Genomic DNA, 25746 nt, shown 5'->3' on the forward strand with positions numbered 1-25746 from the left:
TACACATAGTACATGTTGACATACAGAAACAAGAGACCAATTAAAGCATGTGTGGTAGACCAAGACTCTGTGGATCATTTTGGGTTTGTTTGTTGTTTCAGTTTATTGTGCACATGTTTCTGTAAGCCAGGCCGCAGAGTAGAGGCTGCAAAGGTTTTCAGCGGATAATGAAGCCAGGTAGTCTTTAGACTACACTTGATTAGCAAACTGCTTTTTGCACAATCCTTTATTTGAACAATAAACAAAATAGATGCTGGAGGCTTGAAATTAAAAGACAGTATAGATTTTTTTTATGTCAATAATATCCCAACAGACATTAGAGTTAGGAGCACATACTGAAAGAAAGACATCATTGAAGCATTTCACCAGCACATTTCCTGACCAGCCATCTGAGACCGAGATAAAAACTATACAACTGAAAGCATAAGCCATCTGTTCTAAAGTCCCATCATCCAAACATTCTTTAAAAAGGGAAAAGAAAGAATGCAAATCAACAATGTCACAATGTGTGCAGAAATGACTACGAAGCCAGCGGCAAGACTGAACCAGATTTTAGGATGTACTGACTATCTAAGCAGCATGCCATTCCCTGTGTGTGACGATCAGCGGACTGTGATGACAAATGGCAACGAGACTGAATGAAAAATGGTAGGATATAAAGTGAATGGTAGGCTGTAGGGCCTATATATAATGTTGACCTTTGGTTTCACGTGGGGAAGGCTTCTGATTTGGAAACCTACAAGGAACTTTAATCAATATTTTCACCACGTAACGATGCTAAAATACTTTAAATCTAGTGTGTAATTTTGAAAAATGTTACTGTGTTACTAAACTTTAATTTAAAGATAGGAACCAACTTTCTCATTGATTCCCATTTCAAGAGACTTATTAAATTCACACAAAGCTCTTAAAAGAAAAGAAAAGAAATGTCATTACACTGCAGCTTTTCTTTGATCAGAGGCAGGGAAATGGTTAACCACTATCTCGCCTATGTCCCCAGTTCTTATTGTATAAAATCATGTGAAAATACTTGTGCTGCTGTGTTAATACTGAGATACTGACAATGGTGGTTGGAATAAAATGGGCCTTGAGCAAAACAAACATAAAAAAAACCCATGACATAAATTGAAATAAAATTCAAGCAAAGAACTAGTTCAATTTTATTTGTTGTGCTTTAGCCGCTGTAATTTCTTTTCAAACCAACTTAAATGCAAGCATATTGTTCTGAAGGGAGCAAGAGCATTAGGACATCCGATAAATGATCAATGACGAAGAAAAACAGAAAAGAAATAAACCTAACATTTTTTTTAGTGACATAAACAAAAATCATCACAATAAGTGAAATCATCAACAGAAAATAAAATCATCTTCAACATAAGCAAATACTAGCTCCTTTTATGTGCATGCCTGGGGTCTTTATGCAGAGCTTAGCGCAGATGTTGTCCAACTTCCCCGCAACACTCAGTTTTCCTCCCTCCACTGTGAGGAGCCACGGAGCCACAAAAGAGTAAATACACAGGTGTCAGGTACATTCCCTTTACTCTTCACCTACATTAGACTTGCAGTCGCTGCCTGATCAGGGTTAGACTCGTACACTGAGTGGAAAAACGTCACACAATGAACCTAAGGCAGCCCCCCTGCTTTCTGCTGAGTTGGGGGTTAAGGAAGATGGTGTGGCTCAAAACTACACTGATAAGCCACCAGTACACAGATGGAACCTTTACATAAGAAAAGACAAACAATTAAAAATCATGATAGGAGAAGAAAATGTACAAGGGTGGGGTTTGCAGTGGGATCTGTCTTAACTGGCTGCCACTTCTCCAGTGTAAGAACTGAGTCTTAAAAGAACAAAACAAAACAGGCACATTCCTTCAGAACCCAAACAGGCATTCAGTCAGCTAGACCTTAGACTTTTTTCCTTTACATTTGAATCTAAATATTGGTAAATTATGCATTTTACTGTACTTGTAATCAATCAGTTTATATTTTGTGCACAGAAGCTTATTAAGTTCTAAAGCTCATTAATATTTTGTAGATATTTTTTCTTTTACCCCCTAAATCTAAACCCGAATAACATAAGAAGGACCTCAAAAACAACAAAAACGTTCAGTTCCCATTCCCAACTCACTTCCCGCCCCCCGATGTTTTTGATGGCTCCAGTAGACTTAAAAAGCATCATAAAAGTGACAAAACGGAGGAGAAGGAGTTGGTGGTGGTTGTGGTGGTGGCAAAGAAGAAACCTGGCCTTGGGAGGAGAGACTTGTGATAATGCTGGTGCTGGGCCTTTTCAATGCACGAGGGCAATTAACAGGCTTTTAAACTGCTGCAAATTCACTAGGCCGACAGTTCCCCCTTAGCTAAAAAGGCAAACACTGATAGTCCATTTGCAGCCCGTGGTGGATAGTTTTTCTTGCATGAGCGAGTCCACTGTTTGAGCCGAGCTGTGGGCTCAGTCAGAGGTGAGTCTCAGGTCCTAACCTGCAACCCCAATCTGCCTATTCAACAGTCCTTCCTTGCTGCTTTAAAAATAAATCAAAAAAAGAGGAACTCAAAACACAGCAGTGGTGCACAGAGAAGAGAGCAGTCACAGGGAAATCTTTGTGAATGCAGCTTGCCTCTCTTCTTAAGAAAAGGAGAAGAAAAAAAGGAGACGAGGAAAAAGGTGTTGGAAAAGCTGGTTCTCAGGAAAGCGGGGACAGGAGGGAAGAAGAGGAAAATCTTGCAAGAGAACAAGTTAGGCAGTGTTCCTGTTCATTAGTTTTGTGTGTCTGTGTCGTGTGTAGATGTACTGTCAACGAGTGCATTGAGGATGCATGTTCTGTGTGTGTTTGTGAATATATTCAGGGTATCTTGCATGTACGTTGGGATGTGCGTGTGTGTCTACAGCAGGTCGACGCGACGGTAGTACAGCAGGTAGGCGGTGCGCTCTGCAGTCTGCTTCACCACCTGGTACTGGTTGATGACCTTCACTGTCTGGTCGTCAATGCGCAGCCAGCCGTTAAGACCGATGTGGAAGACATCCGTGGTGTAATGACCGCCTGTCGCACTGTTTCCATGGTGATACACAACTGGTGAAGTTGGAGAAAAGTGGAAAATTTTATTTAAGGTATTACTCATCCATGACCTCAATGTTGGGCACTGTAGTGCCAGCAATTCTTAAGTAAAAGCAAGCCAGTAAAGATCAGGTGATCAGCACATTGGTGTAGCGTAAAGAATACACTATACCTACAGTACATATTACAATGTCTCCTCATATATTTAAGAATAAATAAACCAAAAATGCATAAGCAGCTTTATGTGTCAGCTTCATTCTCTCACATGGTTGGGAATTGTGTTTGCTTTGGTTCATTTAGGTTTGCGGGCATTCATTTATGCACAGCTCTCAAGGTCACATCACACAACATTTCAATGGGGTTCAGGCCTGTTCTTTGACTGGAACACTAGAACACCGATTCTCTTATTTTTCAGTCATTATTGTAGATTTGCTGCTGTGGTTGGGAACATTATCCTGTTGCATCGCCTAATCTAGGAGTCCTCTGGTTGTCAGATGGCCTAACATTTGATTCTAGAATACTTTGGAAGACACGGGAATCAGTTCTTGGTCGACTCAGTGACGTGGTGCTGTGCATTGTGGTCAAACATCTCTAATTTGGTCTCATCTGTCCAAAGGATATTGTTCCAGAAGTGTTGTGGTTTGTTCAGATGCAACTTTGCAAACCTAAGCTGTTCTGCCACGCTCTTTATAGAGAGAAGAGGCGTTCTGTTGGCAAACCTTCCAAACCAGTCATACTTGTTCAGTTTTAACATGCTAACTACAAATGATTTAACTCTTGGGTAACCTGCAGTTTCTGAGAATTACCCAGCCAGGCCTTGGGGTGAATTCGTTGGAACACCCACTCCCAAGATTGTGGTATTTTACAAACACGCGCCTGAATGCTGCAGACCAGCAAACTGCCAAAATGTCTGCTTTTACTGAGGTGTTGCCAATGATCAGTTGCACCTGGCTGCTATTTACCCTCTTAATTCCTTTGAAAGCAGTAAAGATGTATTTAAGCTTCACTCCTGCATTTTTGGCTTGACTTTAATTAACTAAAAAAAAATGACACTGTGTGAAATTATGTCGTTGAGGCTGTATTTGCCCAATTTTAAAACCCGCTAAGGAAGATGACTTTGTTCCCTGATATAACCTTTGAATTTTTTTAACATGACTGTATGTTCCTGATATCCTAATCACCAAATCTATTTCTCTGACATATTAGGGATAAAGCAGAACTCAAACCATTCCAAGCTCGAGCTTGTTATTGACAGTTGTTTGTGCATTTTTCATATTTTGTATATTGCTCAACACTTGAAAATAAAACAGGATGTTTAATGTGGCTTTTGCTTGAGCTGAGTGATGTTTGTGTTTTTTATATTACTATCCAAAATAATTTCCTGGCGTGAAATGAAAGAACCAGCTGAGGTTCAACAAGACAGAACAGCAATCTTTTTTCACCCTTGGCAGCATTGTTATTTTGTGGTCAGTGGAATCGCATCACAACGAATTACTAACTCCCAGAGTGACAACAGATTATAAAATAAAGCTTAATTACAACATTATGCAGCAGATATAAAAACAATATGGCCCAAATTAACAAAACACAAACCTGCAAAGAGCCTGTAAGTTCTTTGGCCTTTCACAACTTTGCTTCGCACTCCAGAGGACAAAAGATCTGAAAGAAAATCCACTAATTAGACCATGATGTTTTTAATGACTGCTTAAACCAGGACAAAAAAAAACACAGAACGTTCTGCACCATGTTTTACTGTTGCAATGTGAAATTTGACAGCCTTTAATGAAAATCATGCTGATGTTGCTGTAATTAACAAGCAGTGAGGTCTGAAGAGTCACTTGGAAACACATCTGAGTTTGCACAATTTCTGTCAAACCAAGAAGTTGAAATGTCATAATTTGATGGTATAAACTGCAGCTGTAAGCTCAATTTTATCACATTCACTTGTGGCATATTTGACTACAGCACAGTATTAAACTCAATATCACTTTAAAAACCACATTTTTTTTACATTAATTCTAAAAGCTTGAAACAAAAAAAACAAAAAACAATATACACTTCTCAACTTTTGCCAGTCTGCTTTGTTATGCTGCACACCAATTATCTGGATCAACTCTTAAAGGCACTGTGGGCTGTTCATGAACCAAGTATAACAGTGACACATATATAGACTAGGTAAATCGAATTAAAGGCCTTGCAATGACACTGACACCTCAGTGGAGTGTTGATCGAGCCATACCTTTGCTGATTTCCAAGTCAACGGGGTAATCAATATTCTTTGTCAGTTTCTGGCAGCCTCCAGACTTTTCAAAAACAAATCTCTTGAGATGGAGCACCAGCACAGGGGGCAGCTCTTCTAGAGTAACCCTTCGGCTTATCTCAATCTGAAAGCAACAGCGAGAACAGTGAGCAGTCGCAGAATTTACCATGCACATTAAATAATACAGTTTCACAGTTACAAAACTAACTGTAGAAATAAAATTTGTCAAAAAAAGTGAACACAAAGCAAGGCTTTAACATTTTGCTGGAAATAAAATCAGCTAAGACGTTCAAAGCAGCAACTAGTGTTTTTATATTCTCTGGCTTTTAGAAGTACCAAAGTAACATTTCAGGACAAAAAGACCCCCCCCCAAAAAAATGCTTATTATACAGCTGTGGAGCAGATGTTCCTGCACCAGTTCTTCTAGCCTGATGTTCTAACACAGCACTGTTGCACCGATCCCTGAAGTTTTCCTCCCCCTTTAGTTGTTGTTGGGTCTATACCATGGTTCAAGGCAATGATTATAATATGTGTGATGAAATCAGTGATGTTGTGTTCTACAGTGTGTACCCAACATCACTCTTCATCTAAACATCAATTCCAAAAATAAATTACTACACAAAATCACGTTATTTTGTGTGATCTGTTAAAGTCAGAAAAAACATTAAGAAAAAAAAGAAAGGGGAAAAAAATGGAATTCGAGATCACAAAACTGCAACGCAACACCGATCTGAACTGAAACATGTCATCAAAGTTTACTTTTCTAATACCTCTTGCTTGGTTTTAGAAGTGTAGCCCTGGACTGACTCTCGAGCCACCAAGGTTTCGAGAGCTTCCTGGACAGTGCGGATCTTGTCTGACTGGATGTCCAGCTGCAGGGTAAAGAATGGCTGCAGAGTGGCCGACTCTTTAGAGTTTTGCTGATACACCACCGATCTAAGAAAGAAGCAAAACAGCCAGTTGTTAGAACTGTAAACCAATACCAGCAAGATTTTTAATAATATTACCTCTCAGTAGTCAAAACATACAACATAACACAATCAGCTCAAATACATTATGATGCACTTTCTAACCACTTTCTGAAATTCCTGTTAAAACTACTCAGAGGGATTCAGTTTGTTTTGCAGTTTACAGCTTTCACTATAATCATGCAAGTCATTTAATTAAACCTTTAAATTCAAGAAAGATGATAATCTACTAATGATTACTGCTGTAATTCCCCAAGTCAAACCAATTTCTCTGAACAGCGGTTTAAAAGGAGTAGATGGGTTATAGCCAAGCTCTGTGGGCATACCCACCACTCTGTAAACACATGCCTATATTCAGTTTCTCTCACAACCATTTCGGAGAAAAAAATCCTTAAGGACATTTAAAACACTGTGCAACCAGCGTACACCATCACCGTGCCAGACCAGAACCTCGCAGAACATATTATTTAGTCAGGCAACAGCCGCAGATTCTTAACTTTGCAATTTGTCTGAAAGTTAAGACCTTTGTTTGTGGATGGTTGCCCCACGTCATGCTGTCGAGACTTTTGACCGCACTGACCCACATGGGCTGTCATTCTGAAGTGCTGTGGTGCGTGCTGGAGAAGAGCTGGAAAAAACTGGGGGTGGATGACTAATTTGTGATGTCACCATGAAACGAGGTCAAAATCTTTAACCCAGTAACCAGCTGAGGACTCGCAGATACAAATTTTTGATTGGTGTATAACAGGAAGCAAGACAATGCAACATTATTAAGTTTAATCAGAACTTCTTCCTATACAGAGGGTTTCACAGCAATCTGGCATGTACCTGATGTGTCCACCAAAGATATCAGTTATGGGTGTGCGGACAAAGTCAGCTTGGCGAGTGATCGAAGTCTTGTTTCGGGGACCCACTTGCTCCCACTCATCCTCACTACCTTCCTCCTCCTTATCAGCACCATCCTCCTCCACACCTGGCTCAGACTCTGGCCCATTAGGTGTGAGAGCTTCTGTTAAAAAAAAATAAATAAATGTAAACCACTCTGAAGAACAGCTATTTGATCTTTAAAGTGCATGAAAGCAAAATCTCTTCTAAAACTGAGCCGTCTTAACTGAGATAAGTACAAATATCTTCCATTCTGAACTACAAGGCTATAAGTTTTGGATTGATTGGCTCTCATTTGAGTAGATTCTCATTTGCTGGACAATTGCCAGTGCTCCTTTCAAAATAAAAATAAATAAAAGTGCTATATCAACAGTCATTAATTCATTCTGTGATGGGAAGAGCTCCACAATACCTGTGAAAAACACCCCCGCATATGGGTGGCTGCCAGCAAACTAACAACACATTAAATAAGCCTTTGCTTTGGCTGCGTTTTGTAAAAACGGCCAAAAGGGTTTACTGTAAACTCTGGAACAATTTCCATGTCAAAGCTTAGCTAGCAGTCCTTTGGCTGTAAAGTTATCAGAATTGTTATAATGTTTGGTCTAATGATGAAGGCATGAGAATATGTCCACAGCTTCACTCAGGCACTTCATGCTCTCAGTAGCAGCAGCTCTGCCCAGACCAAGCTGGATGTGAAGTTTCCCTCTGAGCCATTTTTCCATTTTGGCAAGAGTCAATTAAAATGATTTCAGCTTATAATAAAAAAAAAATAGAAAAAGGAAAAGAGGGAAATGATTTAATATGCTGCAATACTAGCTTTTTGTTTCTATTTATAATTAATTTAGGCCAACACTAGGGAAGTTACTCTAAAGATAACATAAGCAAAAAAAGGGCACAGCATGCTTAGACTTAACCTGGCATATGCTATTCATAGACAAGTTACTTACTCTCTTCCTGAGGCGAGATTAGTTTCTTCAATGCTAGCATCTCCTCATGCAATCCATTGAGCGTGAACCCAAGATACTCCTCCGCGTCCTCTTGTCGACCCTGAGATTAAAGCATAAGGACATCAGCCACATTAACTCTTCAAAGAATGCCTAAAGTCAAATAAAAATCTTGCAGACATTAAAAAAAAAAAAAAAAGCAAACTCATTCACTGAGGTAAACAGAAAGAAAGCATGCACACAGTAAGAGGCAGGATGAAAGGAAGCCTCATTAAATATCGAAGATAACCATCTCCTACAGTGCATCAGAGTTCTTTTCTTAATTAAAACCGATTCAGACTTGAATCAGCAGGTTGAATGTTAAATAGGAAATAAGTTATGTCCTGCTAAAATGTTTCTTGAATACAACAAAACCTCCCGTGGGCACTGTCTGTCCCACAAGAAGTACATTTAAACTGTTATTTAAAAACAAAAACACCCTTACATGCTGATTTGCAGTGTTTATATAAAGCTGACACCGTGGTTTACCTTCTCAGAAAGACTTGATTTGATGAGAGTGAGGAGTTTGTAAATGTAAGTTGGTTCAAAAGGTGCACCAGGTCGGATGTCTTTTGTGACCTTATCTCCAACAGCTGTAAACACAGTTAGGAATCTTAAATCATCAGTGACGCCAACAGGAAATGACGCAAATATCTTTGGGCATGCTGTGTTAATATCTTACCCTGCTGTTTGGCTTTAGATGGCACGGGCATATTGTTGAACTCGTTCACCAGTCTTACACTGAGAGACACAAACAACTGAGATGTCTGTATGGCTAATGCTTTTTAATAAAAAGATATAAACTTGTAGAAATGCTACTTACAAGTTGTCTATCATGGGTGTGGAGGTGCATGGTCTCTGCGTTTCATTGTGCAGAGGAATGGACTTCATCAGGTGATACATGGGAGGGCAGGCAATCAGGGCCTGTAGAGTCTGTGTGTTCAGAGTCAAGATGAAAAATGATGTGTAGGAAAGGTATTATGACAAGCTACTTAAAGATATCTGCATTTGATGCAAATGTGTGATTAAGTTTTAAACTGAGGAAATCCCCGGTGGTCTTTAAAAGTCTTAAAATTGAGACGTCTTTTGCATTCAATTAGTTAAAATACACGTGGGAAAAGTCTCAAATTTTCCACCAGTTTGAGAGAGAAAAAATCCCAACACTAAACAAAGAAACAGACACCAAAATCACAGCATTGTTGTCAGCAATATCTTATCACATTTACACGCGACTGATGTTAAGATATCAAATGAACCAGATATACCTCAAAATAACTAAATTGTTAGCAATCTAAATGCCATCAAACGAGCAGGCCCTATAAAGGTTTTGAAACAACGTTACAACCAAGTAATATTTTTACAGTGACACACGTGCCCTGAGACTTGGGCCATTTGGCTTAATAACAATGTAACATTAAGAAACTAACAACCAAGTAGTTAAAATCAAAAGAACAATAAAATATGAAGCATGAAAAGGATACAGCGTTGATATAGCACCAGTTTCCCTTGTTGATCAGTCCTCTCGGCTGCAAAGACACTGGTTTATGTATCAACTTCACATTCTCAATAAGTTCTGGGGATTCAAAGAAAACACAATATTCTTAAACAGGTAGCTTCGCACAGCTGTGACAATGAAAAAAGTATGTGTCATAGCGATACATCAAAACAATTGTTTCTTCGTCTATTCCTGCCTCAAATGGCAACAGCATAAGAGACTGAATGAATAAGACCAAGGTCTTGCTGTACCACGCCTAGGAAGGAAGACTGTCATTCAAAAAGACAGCTTCCATGGTAACGTGGGAATAGTTTCATAGTTTCACACAAATAAGAACAAAAAAACATAAATTTGGCTGAGACTAAAGGAACAAAGGCAAATGCACATTTAGACAGAACAAATAAATCATAAGTACAATCATTGTTACTTCTTTACAAATTGGTATTGTCTCCATTTTCATAACAAGTCAAACCACTGAGCTCACTTTTAAGTTACAATTAAAACTAAATGTCAGTTAATCGCATCTCATTTATCATGTCAGTCACAGACAGCGACCCTTTAACAGCTTTTTCCTATGAGTATTATATTTTTCCAATATACCGGTATACATATTTACAGTGTAGAAATGGACACTGTTTCATGTCTGATTATGGTCTACATTTCATTACCAACCTGTAACTACTTTTGAACAGTGATATGCACACAAGTGTGAAGTATCCAAGAAACTTGCATATAAAGAAAAGGCAGAAAAAAAAGATAGTTTGCTGCAGTGCTAAAGAATATATATACATTGATAGATTCTTTTTTCTTTTTGGTCCATTTCAATCAATCACTTTTATATATACAAACAGCTAGTCTGTGGCTCCAAACTGGTGTATTTCAAGCTAGGCTGGTTGTTTAAGTTCAAGACTAAACACCATCAAATAAACACATTTAAATTAACGTGCTTAGAAACCAACATGCCCGCTACTCAACAGCGAGTATACATTTCCATCTTACAGTAAATGCATTAATAATTATAGGCTACCTTCTTTGCTATGATGTGCCATACTTGCATTGTGTGTACTTCTGCACACTTCTAGAATAACTACTCCCTAAAAAAAAAATGGCAAAGATTGATCGCTGTCACGCTACGCGAAATGAGAAAGTTTTATCTGAAGGGAGACATAATATCTGAAGGGTACCTTAGAAGAGAGACAGTGTGTTGAATATGTGAACTTTCACAGGATTGTGTTTAAATTCTACCTCAAACCAGTGTCAGAGAGGACAAACTAATTAAGCCTGGTAAGTTCCCGTAACCTTCTGCGACAACAACCACAAAATGTAGTGTAATTAGGTTCATCTCCCCAGAAAACAATCAGCACACCACTGTTAAGAGCAAAACACTGAATACGATTTGAGGACAAGAAACAACACAATATTTTGCATTTTTCATTCTGTCTACCAGCTTGTAAAATCAGACTGTTCCGATCAATAACACATTTCAAGATGCTGTTTCACTGTGTGAAATCTGAGGCTGTGACTCATCTTGAATCATTATCTCATTTCCTTAAGTAAAAAAACAAAGTATTCATGAGGTGTCACATCTCAGCTCCTTGCAGTTGATCATTTATACCCATACTGCAGCTCTGATAGGAATAACTGGAATGATTCAAACAATAAATAAAATCGGATAGCCATCCTGCATGTAGCACCACCATCTAGTGGTCATTTCTTGAAAATGAATGCAACAGTCCCTTAACTTCTCTTTAAAGTAAGCTGTCAGTGAGAAATCTGTGCATCTCAAACTTACCATACCATCAGTATAATGAGCTGCAAAAATGTATCTCTTTTTTAAAATATACCCTACTCTTTCCAGTGATCCCAATTTTAAAAGCTTATTCTGTTAGATATGCAAGTATGAACAGTACAATCACCTCAACACTACCACCAAGTGGGATGGATTGAATTTCACAGAATATACTTTTTGCAAAAAAATAAGTTATAAACTTACACCAAATTAAAAAGTAGTAATGGTGGAATGTTTTTAGAAGGTAAATTATCAGCTTCTTTATAAAATACCTGCAAGTTTAGGGGCCATAGGATCCTCAGATACATGGACAGGGCCTTCTTTTACTTCCCCAACTTTCTCAGGCTGCTCTGGCACAGCGACAGAGGGAGATACTGCTTCCACAACATTCTTTACCTCCACAAATGCCTGAGGGCCACCAGGTAGAGGCTTGGAATTGTGAAAGAGGCTAGCCCAGGATTTCGGAAGATTAGCAGTAGGTGCAGCTGGAGTGGCAGGTGAATGTGCCTGCTCTGTCACTACTGACTGGGCAGCTGACTCTGGGATGACCTGCTGAACCTGGTCCCCACTCTCAATGTCCTCTTTGTGTCCATCTGCACTGACAGGAGTGGTAGACTCTGCTAGCCCATTTGCCACCCCATTGTCTGCCATCTCTCCTCCCTCTAGTTCAGTAGTCGTAATGGAAGTGATGACAGAGATGACAGCAGCTGAAGTAGGAAGAGGTGATTTGGAGAGGGGGCTATGTGGAGTATCTGAAAGTTCAGGGCTCTGTGGAGCCAAATGATCTGGCTGCTGATCTGCAGTCCTTGGTCCCTCTGTCATCCCTCTGCTTTGAGAGGAGGATGAACAGGGGGAAGTGGCATTGTTGCCATCTGATAAAGAGGCAGCTCCACTTGCTAAGTCCAAAGAAGAGTCATCAGGGCTATCACTAGTCCTCTGATTGGCAGTGGATGTGGGGGCACACTTGGCTGCTGCCACAGCAGCTGTTGGTGTTGCTGTGGAGGCGGGTCCCGGGGTGGAAAGTTCAGCCCCTGACAATGCCTTACTGTCCACATCCTCAGTACTGTGGTGTGGGCCACTGAGTGCATGTCCGTTCACCAGTGCTGTCACAGGTGTCCCATCCGCTGTACTGGTGCTGCTGCTGTTGCTGCCAGTTGACGGTTCCAGGTAATTGTAGTACCCAGGCGGTCGTTTTTTCTTTTTCTTTCGCTCTCTCTGTCCCAGGCTGCCAGGGAGTCCGTCCATGTCTGGGCACGGCTGGTGATTGTCCAGGGCTGAGGCCTCCGAGTCAGGTCCGTCCAGTGAGTTGAAGTGTGCCCCGTCAGGGACATCAGCTGCTGGAGAAGCCGTCTGTTGAGCTTTCTGGGCCGGCTGGCAGCCCAGGATGAACTCAGGAGCCTGTGGGTTTAGGGTACTCGACACCTTGTATAAAGGATCGTTGCCCCCAACAGCCTTGGAATCCATCACCTCGTCAACACCAAACTCAATGTGCTGATAGTCTTCTCCTGCAGATAATATTTCAGTCAATTAGAAATACAGAGCACTGTTTAGATTAATTCCTACATATTAAAACCAGGCTGTGGTATCTGACTTTGCTGCAGAACGTCACATAAAATCCTTTTTCCTGAACAAGCAAACTGTTACTCAAGGGGTCGTGGGAGCTCTGACAGGATCAAAGATACCAACAAAAAGAAATTCTTCTAGACCTATTTTTGACAACTACTGCTGTCCAATCCAAACCAAATTCCTTCTGGTCTCACATAAATTCCAGAAGTGGGGTGATTCAACACTTAATATTGGGTCTGGGAAGGACAATATAGTCTTATGGATAAAACTTCTTTCACTTACTTATGATTCTGATTTGAAAGGGGAAAAAAAATCCAATAAACTAAAAATAAATAAATAAAAAACATTTTTGGCACAATCCTGTGTGGTCAGTGGCCAGATGTTATCAATATTCTGTTGAAACTATTCAAGTTAAACTGCTACAAAAAAAACATTCAATGTCAAGTTGACAATCAATAGTTTTAACTAATGGTTTATTATAAGCCAAGTTTATTTTGCTGACAATTTGAGATACCATTTTTCTCAATCATTCTTAAAGATTTAATTAAAATGTTTTTGTTTGTTTGTTTTTTATTTAGGCAATGACATGCGATTTAACAAGTGTCTAAAATCACATTAAAAAAAGATTACAAAGGGATACAATACGGTTGATAACCAAAGGTAGTCAATAGAAAGGAAGTCTGGCTTAACTGACTGCAGACACGCATCAATAATCCTTACTTCCTGAATATTTTTAACAGCATTTTTAAGTGTTGGAAACTTCAGCAATACAGAACAACGTAAAACAAATACATCAGTTTTTATAAGTTAATTTTTGGACAAAATGTGTCACACAGCAGTTTGAACTGTAAGTTATTATGCAGCGAGAGGTGCAAAGTGCAAAGGTGAAACATTAGCAAGTGCAAATATGAAAGAAAAAAATCATCCAAGTCATCATGACACAGCTGATTGGCCAACCAAATGTAATCTCTGATCCCCTGCAGAAGGTAAGAGGGCACTGAAATACAAGGTACTCCCTCTACTGAGATGAGAGGAATCTGTTAGTGTTAGTGTTACTGAAATTGCACTTCATTACTGTAAAATGCATTCAGCAGTGAAACCTCAACTTAAGAATAAACATGTACACACATGTTAGCAACCGCATAAAATCATCTCTATGCCCTTAGTAAATAAGCCGTGATTGGTAAGTCATTAAAATGCAATTCAATTTTATTGTAACGGAGACCTACAGTAGTGAAAATGTATTATATGCAAGAAAAGATAAGATACTTCGCAGTACCTTAAGCATGCAAAGCTATATAGGTTTTACCAACAGGCAAGAGAAAGAATACAGGCAAAAAGTTTAGAAAGCCACCAGTTTTTGAAACCTGGATTTTCAGTTTTACAGCAAACGTACAAGAGGGTATCAGACTCCTCAACTCACCGCAAACCTGCAGTCCCATAGACTCCATAATAAAAGGTACAGCAGGAGTGCAGTAAGATCCTAAATAATCAATACAAATCAAGGTAAGGCAATTGTCATGTGCATATAGGTACTATTTGAAAGAAAGGTGGCTGCTCTAACATTTTTGATTTTGGTGGGCAAAAAAAAGAAAAAGAAAAAAAAGGTGGTGGGCAGGGTCAAGATTTAGTGGAATTTATAAACCGTTTCAAACAATATTGCACAAATGTATAAAAAAAATACAAATAAATGACAGGAAAAGCATCTTCCTGCAAGGCCAGCCAGATCAGCTATACCTGGGCTTCAGCCATACATTTAGTCCTGCTCTGAAAAACAACTTGATGCCAACTAAGAGCAGGAGAACAGTCAGCCCATGTCTACTTTAGAGTATTTTGATGTATTTTGAATAATTAAAAAAATAAAATATAGGAAATTAGCTTATGTAAGAAGTACATACCAGAAGACTGAGTGACACACTGGACTTTGTCATTGAACGGAGGAAGCTGCAAAGAGAGAGAAAATATAAGTTGTGATAAAGACCCAGCAGGTAACCACAAAAGTAATACTTAAAATAGACATGACTGATATCTTAAGACCATTGTCAAGTGTAGAATTACCATTTACCAGATATATGCATTTTGGCTCAATGGTCAATTTCAGTAATCCTGAAGCCCTGATTTTGGACTATTAGGGCTGATAAGCAAATTTATTTGAATTATATTTCTCCAGGAACCTTGCTGTTTCCATTGAGAGGATATCCTGACGAGGCCAACACGACTACTCAAAAAATAAATTTAATTCTTTCTCTTTAATTTAATAATGACTTATTAATGGAATAATGACCGCTACTGCTTTTTCTGGACCAATCTGCTTACCTCAACATAACATCGTGGAGTCACAAAAAACTGATTGATCTCATCAGGGCTGAATTCCCCAAAGATGTACTGTGGGAACAAAATTAATACAACCATTAACTGAAAAGGAAAGACAATGGAATAAAATACACTATAAAATAAAATTAAAAGTTAAAAACAATCAAGAACTTTCAGATTATTCATTAGTATAAAATATAAAATCAAGGGGAACATTTTTAAGCAGTGTTCACTGTAGACAGGTCATTCAACCTCATAACTGGAATGCAATCATAAGGTGCCGTCATTTCAGAATCTAGGTATTGGGACACATACAGCAGTCCTTCATCACTCATTCAATTTACAATGCTAACCTGTGCAAACTGATGAGTCATGCAGTGTTATACATAAACCATGAGCACAAACAGCTCTGAATCTAGACCTGTTTTATCTAGGTGAAGTAGGTTTGTCAGTTTGTTAAAGGTTAACACAAAGCATTCAAAAGAATGCTTTGTGTTAACCGTTAGGCATCATAAAAAGCATTGTTGTACTTAAACCAAGCCAAAGCAGGCCTCTGATGTAACTTCACGGACTGCTTTTAACACATGTGTAGCTTTGAGGTGACACAAGATTACTGGGATTTGAATTAAACATATTTTACCTACTTTTCCACCTATACCACCCACTCCCCTTATATAATGGTATCTTCACTTTACTTATTAGTGTAGCTGAGTTAGTTGCTTCTGCTTTGACACACACAGACATGGTGAAACAGAGAGCAGAGGAAAGAATCCATCACTGACGGCATATGAACTGATGAGAATTTAGCCATTCCGATTCCGTTATCAATATCACTTATCAATCGATTCATTTATCAATTGTCATTCCATTTTCACCGGCTCCATTTTGAAAGTCACTACCATCGCTATTTTGCATCTATAACGCACAAACTGAAATCAGCCGATTGTAGCGCGAGTGCAAGAATGGATAAGCACTATTGATAGGCAAGCAGACTAACAATTTCAAGGAAATTGACTGCTGGGAACCAGTTTTCTACAAAAACTGGTTCTTGATTCCCATCCCTACCTCTCAGACTGACCGACAGACCTTGTTATAATCAACAACTTGTGTCACCCGTGTTTACCAAATTAACACTTGTAGTGAGGTAGGTTCCACCAGTTCAAGACGCTACATGCCATTAAACATTCATCAGTCAAGCGCACGCGCACACACACAGGACACGAGGAGGTGGCACTAACATAAAATCTATGATCATCTTCGAATTGTTTTTGAAGTTGATATTTCAGGTATCAAAAAAATGTATATATGCATTGCTAAATTAAAACTGTTAGAAGTTTACTATTTTGAAATTTTAATAAAGCAACCAGCTAGACTTAAATGAGTAGTCAGCTGCTCAGCCAGCAGACCAGCACTTATGGAAAGCTGCATATATGAACTTGAAATTAAGACTTCAAAGTTAACTCGTTTTATTAGATTAGCCAAAAACAATCAAAGTACAATATTACTTATTGCACACACTACAACCAGCTTCAAATGAAGCCAGGTCTATGGTAGTAGGGGTTCATATTATGTGTAGTGGATGCAGGCAAAATGAATTAGAACGCTTAAAAATCTTCACGCAGCGCTTCGTCATGCACCCTCTGATGACGTTTGATTGTATAAAAACCGACATTATTTGTCATGTTTTTACTACACTGCTGTTTTCTGATGTTGCTTACAGTGTTATTAATTAATTTTCCACAGAATCACCACGAATCAACTATAATTGTGCGTTATACCTTGAGAGGAAAAAAAGAAACCCCCAAAAAAACACTGAGCCACTGAAGGGCCCACATGCACAACTTAAAAAAGGTAAAATGGACTCACTAGCCATGCTGTTAATCTTTTCGGTGCAATAAACAGTGGAACGTGAAAGGGTAGTCACAGAGAAAAGAAACTGCAGCTCAAGCATATATAACTTTTTGCAAACGAGGCCCCACGCGAGGGCCCACATTGCTGAAATGGCACTACAAGCGACAAACAGCCAGCAATGATCCAGCGGCCTCAGGATGGCTAATACAATCACAACAGAAAGAATGTCCCTTTGCTCCTTTCTGCAGGCATGCCACACGTACCACACTAAGCTTCCCTTGCTGATCGTTTGGACTGCGGATTACAACAAATTAGCCATCTGTATGATTTTAGCACAATTTAATGACGACATCACACAAACAAGAAAGAGCCAAGAATAAGAAGTAAGAAGAATAAGTAGTCATAAATAAGAATGAGACTAGAAAGATAAGGTGATTTATAGACTTTAGTGAGTTTCACTATTGGTGACTGACTATTAGCGATAGTGTGGTTCACAAATTTTAAATTTAAAACGATGTCAGTGCTGTGAAATATACAGATATGTACTACGACAATTCTAAAACTGATGTCGCGCAAACAATCTTGTTTTATTCTAAGCACAGGCTTGTTTACCTAAACTGATCTGCGGAGTTATTAATGGGCAACTTGGCTGAACATAAAAATGCTGCAGTGCCAGTACAAATAAGGTCAGACTAGTTTTTCAATAAGTTTGCCGAGCATGCCTGTGCCTGCCTGGTAGTGTGATGTAGTAAAAGGGTGGCAACAATTACAAACCATTAAAATTATTAAAAATTGGGACAAATAACGGCGTTACAATCATTTCCATTTCGTCTGCTCTCAGCCAAAAGCAACTGCTCATAAATGTGCGAACACTTTCAATTTTGCTGTATCAGAAAATTGATACAGCAGACTAAGCCATAACACAGGCACATATTCCCTTTTAATTAATATGAGGACTTATTTGAACGTTCTGATTCCCATTGGAAGATGAAACAATGATACTAGAAGAACAATTTAATCCTGTGGGCCACCGATATTAATCATCCCAAGGACAAGTTCCAGATTAATGGCAGCTAAACTCACTGAGTGATAAATGTTTTTAAGGTGCAGATTTCTTTTTACATTCATTTTTAGGATGCTTAAAGTTTGATGCTGCTACATTTTTAATGTGTCACATTGAGAAGAGTTTCTAATCTTTAGTCTCAATTGAACTAATAACAGTGGACTAAATAATTTGCTGATAAATGGCCCTCTGCTATCACTATGTCACATAATCATGTAGATCGGCCAATAGTTGTTGATAAAAGTAAAGTTACTCTGATAACTAATCTTCACAGCTGGCATTTTCTTTTTGTTTTTCTTTAAATTGGATTAATTTACAATTTCCTGTTTCCCAATCATGGATTTCTTTGTGTTTCTTTGTGTTTTCAGTTTTCACATCTATAATGGGACACATGCCAATTTCAAAACAGGGATCAAACTACTAGAATCCCTCAGTAACAAAGCTGATGTGGTTTATACTTAAACTTCTTTACAGCTTTTTAAAATCTCTAACAGTCAATGAGTAAGATCTAAAGGGAAGGCCATTGGTTACACAGCCTTGCTGATACAAGGAGAGGAGATAAATACAGCTCCCGTGTTCAGAAATGAAAAATAGCCATCACTGTGTAAAGATCTTTATGGTGTTATAACATGTCGTACTTACACAAGCAATAAATGCTACCGTGCCTATACCCCTGAACTACAGCTTAAGGTTAATGATGGTATTTCAGCAGAGATGTAAGGCTTTTTGTGGTCAAGACAACTTTAGAAAACCTTGACTCAGATGTCTACATTGACAGTGGTAAAATACACTTTTTTGACAGACTATCATAACAGGACTATCGGAATAAAAGGTTTAAATATTCATGTAATTTAAATGTCTCTTTTTTAAATCTGAGAGGTTATTAAACTAAACCAAAAACCAATACAATCCCAAATAAAATTACCACCCCCAAAAATAAAATATAATCACTGAAATACTTTAACTAGTTTTCAAACTAGGGTTCAACTTTGCCAATAAGCTACAATAAAGGAGCAATAATGGTATGTTAATTTGAAGTGTCACATTTGGTAGATTATGCATTAACAAGATGACTTACCACAAGCAGAACACTATCTGCCTTTATCTCCCAGTGCAGAAGAATTGATAAGTATTTCCAGAATTACCTGTTTGCTAAACTTCTACTCAGAAGACCGATGTCCCTTCTGGTGCTCATATGTCTTTTACTGCCTCACCTGTTTATCGACCAATTTTAGCCCCAGTGTTAGTATTTTTACTCAGCAATAAATCAACAGCAAACCTTTCAGTCGCCTGCCTTCTGTGACTACTTTACAGAGGGATGGCTATTAAAATGAGGGGTTTTGTAACAGAGTAAAAGTGGTGACAAACAGAGGAAAGCAGACCCAATGAAATAGTTGATGATGCTCCAGATCTGCTGGGTTACCGTTGCTGTGGAGCACAGTCTGGAAAACACTAATTTAGAGTGTTTGTGAAAGCTTCCATGCATTACTATTCACTCTATGCTATTCATACTAACAAAAACCAAAAAAATACTATGCAACTCTGTATCAGTCAGTTCAGTTATGAGAATTTATTTCACCAAATATTGACATGTAAATTAAAAAAAAAAGGGGGGGGGGGATGTTCAGCCGGCTTTCCCCTGAAACTTTCACTTTAATAAAGAGTGAACCAATAGAAACGCTCAATTTGGAAGCCAGGAAGAAAGTTGAAAGCATGCAGAATTACTTTAGTACAGCAGATTTCCCTTACTACAGTGGTTAGCCAGGTTCCGTTTCCTAAAAAAAAGTTAGAACTGAACACTTCACTTGACTCCATTTCTGATTAATTTTTACTATATGAGCTTTTTCTTCTCTAAACTTTAATTGAGTCTCTTACTAGTAGACTAGAGACCTGGCATGTTTCTTCATGTAAAACTAGACCTCAAAATGGGCCTTCCAACATGACAGCTAGCTTTTCCAGAAATAACACCAAACTTGTTAGGTTACCTCCAATCCAAGCTCAGTCACGTGGACGGTGGCTCTGTAAGCAGCGTGCACGCTCAACCCTGATCCTCATTGTTTCCATATCAAGTAACTCTTCGCTATCAACGAAGGCCCACACTGTCGAATGTGTATTTAGCTAACTAGCTAGCGGACAGACCGCAAAGTCTAAGCACACCACCTGTGCAAAACAGTTAGCATACTAGAAGCTAAACGAGCAGCACGAAAACGTTACACCGCTCCAGAAACACTTATAAACGCCAAGTGATCGCATGCAAAATATTCCACTAGACCGTTATTATGCTTTCTGACTACCCCGAGAAAACCAATAACTTACTGGTAGTTATAAAAATAAGATATGGCAGCAGGCCTGTGGCAGCACTGAGCAGGTGGGCCATGCATACACGCAGCAGTTTTCGGTCACTTTTCTCTAAGAAATATTACATGACATTTGTGGAATATAACTTCGAAGTATCACGAACATTTGTTTGAGCAAGTTTTCGTGTCGTTTAATTAAAAGCGGTTGTCATCGCCCCAAGAACTGCGACGGAAAGTACTGCTGGTTCATTTGAATGGAAGGACCTGGGGCCTGTTAGCTCACGTTACCATGCTGGTGGTATTCCAATGAGGCTTAGGGGGGGCATTAGCAAGCACTTTTTAGTACTTCAGCAGTTCAATGACACGACAGGCCAAATGTTTAAAATAACAACACACAACTGACCAAAATTTAATTATTGTGTGGCGTTAACTTTGGTCAAAATGGTGCAGAATCAAAGAGCGATCTGAAGTCCAAAAATAAGAGACTGCACGAGTTGTTTTGGAGGCTAATGATAGCCAGCTAGCTAGCTAGCTACCTGGTTGCTGTAAGAAGCCATGCTCCCGGTGAGGTTTTCTGTCCTCCGCTGACCAGATGAAGAATCCCCCGGAAAGGTGTTGTAGGTTTCTACTGACAGCTACAAAAGGTGGTCTATTTCGACGTCATTGTCATTTGCCCAACGGTGTCCTGCCAGTCGAACGTTTTGATCTATGTAATGCATCAGCACTTCATGCTGTTCGCCTTGCCGTCACCGCCATTTCTGTCTAGCATCTTCCTTGCTTGCTAGCCAGAGCAGCGCGCGGTCGGTTGTAACGGCAGCGTGAGCTCAGGGAGTAACGCCAAATACTTCCGGTGATTGTGATTCTAAGATTTCATAATAAAAAGGCTTCATTAATACTTTTAGTACTAATACTACTATTTACAATGATAACAATATTAATATTAACAATACTCGAAAATTTAATAGAAATAAATTACGGGGTGCAGATGATTGCCTTTATATTTACAAAGTTTCAGCATTTAGACAGTAAATGAACCGAAAGAACAAAACCCAGTGTGGATAGTAACCAAAATTAAACTCAACTGAAAAATAAATAAACACTAAATAAAATATAATAGAATATAAAATTGCACTCCAAGATCCTGCAAAGGTTTCAAGGTATTGTGAAAAAAATCACATTCAGTGTAGCTTCAGTTTGTAAGTGATATTATGATTGCTGATGGTTTACGCTCACTGATAGGTTATCTTGCTTGTGTTCATCACAGCTATATCATATCATATCATATCAGATCTCAATGACCGCATAATACCATATTATCCCAACATCACACCACCCTCTAAGACTACAGGATTATTTGTGGTTTCTAGAGGTTCTAGAGAGTCTCTGCAGTTTTAATATTAGACTCAAAACATTTGTTTCAACAAAGCTTATAGATGATAAGGAAAAGGCCTGGATAAGATGACTCTGATCCATCACTTATTCATGCTGCAATATGCTCAGACTGCTGTAAAACTTCAAGTAATACACTGTGGTGTACTGAGGACTTCTTCTCCAATCACTTCTTCCCTCCTCTAGTCTGTGTTTTTTCTTGTCTCTCTATGCTCTCTTTTCTTTTATCTTACTACCTTTATCTTTTCAATCCCCCACTACTGGTCATGGTGGATGGTTGAACCTCACTGAGCCTGGTTCTGCTGGAGGTTTCTTTCAGTTAAAAAGGAGTTTTTCTTTCCTACCATCGCAAAGTGCTTGTTCATATTAGGTTGTTCAATTGTTGGGGTTTATTTCTAGAATACTGTAAGGTCTTTACGTTACAGTACAAACTGCTTTGAAACAACTATCATATTGAATTGGTGCTAAATAAATAAACCTAAATTCCATTTAACAGCACTAAATATTCAGCTTTTAATTACATGAAAATTCTCCAATTGTCTCGTGGTCATGTCTTAAAGAAATGCACGGAAGAATATGTTACCTATAAATACAGATTGCAGAGCAAGTTAAGAACTCGAGGCATTTATTCTGAAATCTGTGAATGCCTCGGCGGAAATGCTAAAAATAATGTTATGAACTTACAAGTATGAACGCATGCGCGGTGTGTGTTCTCACTTCAGGTTGGACGTGAATCGCAATTTTTTTTTCTTTTTCTTTTTGAAAGTTAAATAAAAATAAACGTTTTAATTTAAGCACATTTTTGTTGTTTTTTATGAACCTTGGTGATTTAAGCTGCATAAATACAGTCAAAACAGTGAAATAAACAGCAGCAACTACATGCAATCAACCCCATGTGCCTTTTAAATGAGTAATGCCTTCGACAGTGCAGGACAATACCCAAACTAGTGGGCGTGGCACAATACAGGTGAGGGAAGAAGGTAATCTCAAACAGGAAGCCGTGACAGGTGAATAATCTTCTGGCCATAACAGAAAACAAGACCGTACAAAGAACAGTATCTGAAGGTAACACAGGCATTATATATTTGTATCATTCACAAACGCGCAACTAATTAAGCTAACGTGAATTTGCAACAGGGACGAACTTTACAACAGGGAGGACGTTGCGAATGAGCAACTTGGAAGAACGCTCTGTTTTCTCAAGTTGAGATAAGATATCATGAAACGGATAAAAATCATAATTCACAGACGTTTACAGTGCCTCAAGTTATCACCAGCTTTTGATAAGCTGCTTCATTAATGAAGAAACTTCTACCTCATCGAGACATTTTTTAAGTTATCCCCCATGCTGCTTTATTGCTTGCAGTGCGTCGTGGATAAAAGCCAACTACCCACTTTGTTTATGACAGGCTGTAAAATAAACAAGATACAGGTCTATAATTGTATTATGTTGGCACAGAAAGATGCCAGAGAGGGGAAGACGCGATCAGAGTGGTGACGGCAAAAGCGGGGATAAGCGCTACACGCACAATCGAGACTACTCTGGGTATGACGCCGAGGAGAGGGGCTCTGCAGGTGACAGGAGGGCCGGAGAAAACAGACAGAGGGATATGACAACTGCCTCTCACAGACATGAAGGAACCTCAAGACGGTAACTAAACATGGTCTGCATTCACTAAACCTTCATAAAGCCCGAAGATCATATTTAACTCTGCAATGTTTTGACCTAAAATTACATAAACCTGTAGCAAAATAAATTATTTAAAAACATTTTACTTTCCTTACAGGCCCAGAGAGACTTCAGGGGATCTCTCTGAGATGGAGTATTACGAACCACAACCGAAGCCAGCGCTTTACAATTTCAGATACATATTAACCAGCAGAGGCAAGTATATTTGGTTTTAATTTCTTCTGTGAAACACTACATGCAAGCTACAATTTTTTTTTGAAATATCCCTAAAATGCATTCAGGGATGTAAATTTCTTTAAACAATTATTTTAAGGCAAAAGTCAAAATCCCCAATTTGAAAATATCTTTTTCTTAAAAAGCCATAAATCTTTGTCTCCAGGTATCTGCCAGCTTGCAGAGGTGTTTGTGAACCTGCTTATCATAATCTGTGCCGGGGTGCCTTACAGCAACAATGGGGGTTACCGTGACCTGGCCAGCCTCGGTGGATTATACGCTTATTACTACGGTGGTGCCAGTGCCTTCACTGGAGCCGATGCAAAGAGAGTGCAGGAGCTAGATCGGCTCTTCCATGAGCTTAAGCAGCCTCCGTACATCTTCACCATGGCGGCTGGTGGAATTTTAATGATCTATGCTTTTGCCATGCTGGGCCTGGGGATTTTCAGAGTCCCTTTCCGGTGTCCTCCTGTGCTGCTGGTTGAGGCTGTGCTGAGTTTCCTGATCGGTCTGGGGTACATCCCAGGAATTGCCATCTATTTTATCAAGCTGAAGGAAACCTATGACAACCCCATCTGTAAGGAGAGGGAGCAGATGTACAAGAGCAAAGGGCACCAAGGGTTTGATTGCAAGTATAATGGTGCAGACATTGCAGAGGGACTGTTTGGGGTCTTGGGGGTGGTTGTTTTCATCTTTGGTGCAGTGTTAGCTATCAGAGCTTTCAGGTCAGTGCGGGAGCTGAAAAAGCAAAGAACAAACCAGGATGATAATTTTTAAGCTGCCTTTCCTTTTTTATTCACAAGTGAACAAAAGTAGGAGTGAGAAAAAAAATCACTTTGACAGGATTTTTTTTCTTGTCACTCTCATTAGGTGTTACTTGTATATAAGCTGTTTTATACATTTTTATGCCTTGATAGTGTTTTATACACACCTAATCTTTTTTATTCTTTATACCTGTTTACCACATCTTTCATATTTTCTATGATGTTGTAGTTATAATAAACTACCAAAATAGTATAATATTACATGGTCATCTGTCATTGCATTTATCTGTGAAAGAGATGGCTGAAACAGGCTGAACTGACTTCCTGAAAACAAATGTCTTTGACATTTTAAAAGGAAATGGAGTTGAGTGTCACATGGTTTCTTGTTATAGTTTTAAAGCTTTTCTGATGGCTTTGGGGTTTTCTTCCCTTTTATTTTAACTTAATGTGTTGATTTAAAACACACACACACATAAGTCTGAGAAAGACACACACTCTGTTCTTCTTATAGCACTCACAAGAGATATACTTATTTTTAATTAAAATATATTCTCAGAATTTGTCAACCACTTTACCTGAGCTTAGGATAACTCATAACTCTGAGCTTCACCAACAGATGGGATCTACTGTGATTAGGAATTTACAAAGTTAAAACATTACATATAATTCCACAGCAGCGGTCACTGTTTCTTCTCATTTATTTTCTTGATCTGAGTATTGAACAGGACAACACATCAGCGATAACCGCATAACCTGCCCTTTTGGGCATGGATTAAGGGGTGAGATTACATATAAAAAAATGCAAGGATGCTAATAATTCTAAGAATGTAAGAAATTTTAAAGTGATTTTGTTTTTTATTGGGTTGAAATAAACACCCTGAACTGGATACGTGGAAGACGATGGATGGATGGGTTGATATAACCGTTAATAATGATAAGTAAAGTTGACACTGGACAAAAACAAAAAAATTCACAGTAAAAAGTTTTATTGCTACTTGGCTTAAAGTTAAAAACAAAACAAAAACCAGCCTGTCTGCTGAAAACTAATGATAGCAGCATTTAAAATAAAATAACCACCTTCCACTCTCAGTGTTCAAGAATATACAATTCTTTCTGACAAACCACAAAAGTGCCCATTGTTAGTTCTTTTCCTAAATAATTAATCTT

The 25746-nt window shown here is 38.7% G+C and overlaps 2 protein-coding genes across 4 annotated transcripts; one reads left to right on the forward strand and one right to left on the reverse strand.

The window, feature by feature from the left end:
- Positions 1-77: 77 nt before the first annotated feature.
- On the reverse strand, positions 78-21357 carry usp10 (ubiquitin specific peptidase 10). Of its 2 annotated transcripts, XM_005741603.1 has the most exons (15): positions 21060-21357; positions 15316-15384; positions 14898-14943; positions 14423-14482; positions 11706-12938; positions 9631-9722; positions 8973-9082; positions 8832-8890; positions 8639-8742; positions 8114-8213; positions 7110-7290; positions 6084-6249; positions 5293-5437; positions 4647-4712; positions 78-3068 (listed from the first exon to the last, which is right to left on the reverse strand). In XM_005741603.1, exons 1-15 carry the CDS (start codon positions 21078-21080, stop codon positions 2881-2883), a joined length of 2640 nt encoding a protein of 879 aa, XP_005741660.1. In that variant the 5' UTR covers positions 21081-21357; the 3' UTR covers positions 78-2880. The 2 variants fall into 2 exon arrangements, with proteins under 2 accessions (XP_005741660.1, XP_005741661.1); XM_005741604.1 differs by lacking the exon at positions 14423-14482.
- Positions 21358-22856: 1499 nt separating this feature from the next.
- Positions 22857-24624, forward strand: marveld3 (MARVEL domain containing 3). 2 transcript variants are annotated; one of them, XM_005741605.1, is made up of 4 exons: positions 22857-22977; positions 23372-23563; positions 23700-23797; positions 23982-24624. In XM_005741605.1, the coding sequence occupies exons 2-4, from the start codon at positions 23376-23378 to the stop codon at positions 24590-24592; spliced, it is 897 nt and encodes a 298-aa protein (XP_005741662.1). In that variant the 5' UTR covers positions 22857-22977; positions 23372-23375; the 3' UTR covers positions 24593-24624. The 2 variants fall into 2 exon arrangements, with proteins under 2 accessions (XP_005741662.1, XP_005741663.1); XM_005741606.1 differs by having other exon boundaries at positions 23376-23563.
- Positions 24625-25746: the final 1122 nt, after the last annotated feature.

Source organism: Pundamilia nyererei, unplaced genomic scaffold (genome assembly GCF_000239375.1).
Source record: "Pundamilia nyererei isolate P.nyererei 1_Seehausen unplaced genomic scaffold, PunNye1.0 scaffold00112, whole genome shotgun sequence".
Taxonomy (NCBI): domain Eukaryota; kingdom Metazoa; phylum Chordata; class Actinopteri; order Cichliformes; family Cichlidae; genus Pundamilia; species Pundamilia nyererei.

Coding starts and splice junctions, on each gene's coding strand:
- usp10 (XM_005741603.1), bottom strand. CDS start 21,080: ATGGCTTCTTACAGCAACCAG. Junction 15,385..21,059: donor TGGCTTCTTACAGCAACCAG/GTAGCTAGCTAG, acceptor TTGTTCCCACAG/TACATCTTTGGGGAATTCAG. Junction 12,939..14,422: donor TATGGGACTGCAGGTTTGCG/GTGAGTTGAGGA, acceptor TATTATCTGCAG/GAGAAGACTATCAGCACATT.
- marveld3 (XM_005741605.1), top strand. CDS start 23,376: ATGCCAGAGAGGGGAAGACGCGATCAGAGTGGTGACGGCAAAAGCGGG. Junction 23,564..23,699: donor CATGAAGGAACCTCAAGACG/GTAACTAAACAT, acceptor CTTTCCTTACAG/GCCCAGAGAGACTTCAGGGG. Junction 23,798..23,981: donor ATACATATTAACCAGCAGAG/GCAAGTATATTT, acceptor CTTTGTCTCCAG/GTATCTGCCAGCTTGCAGAG.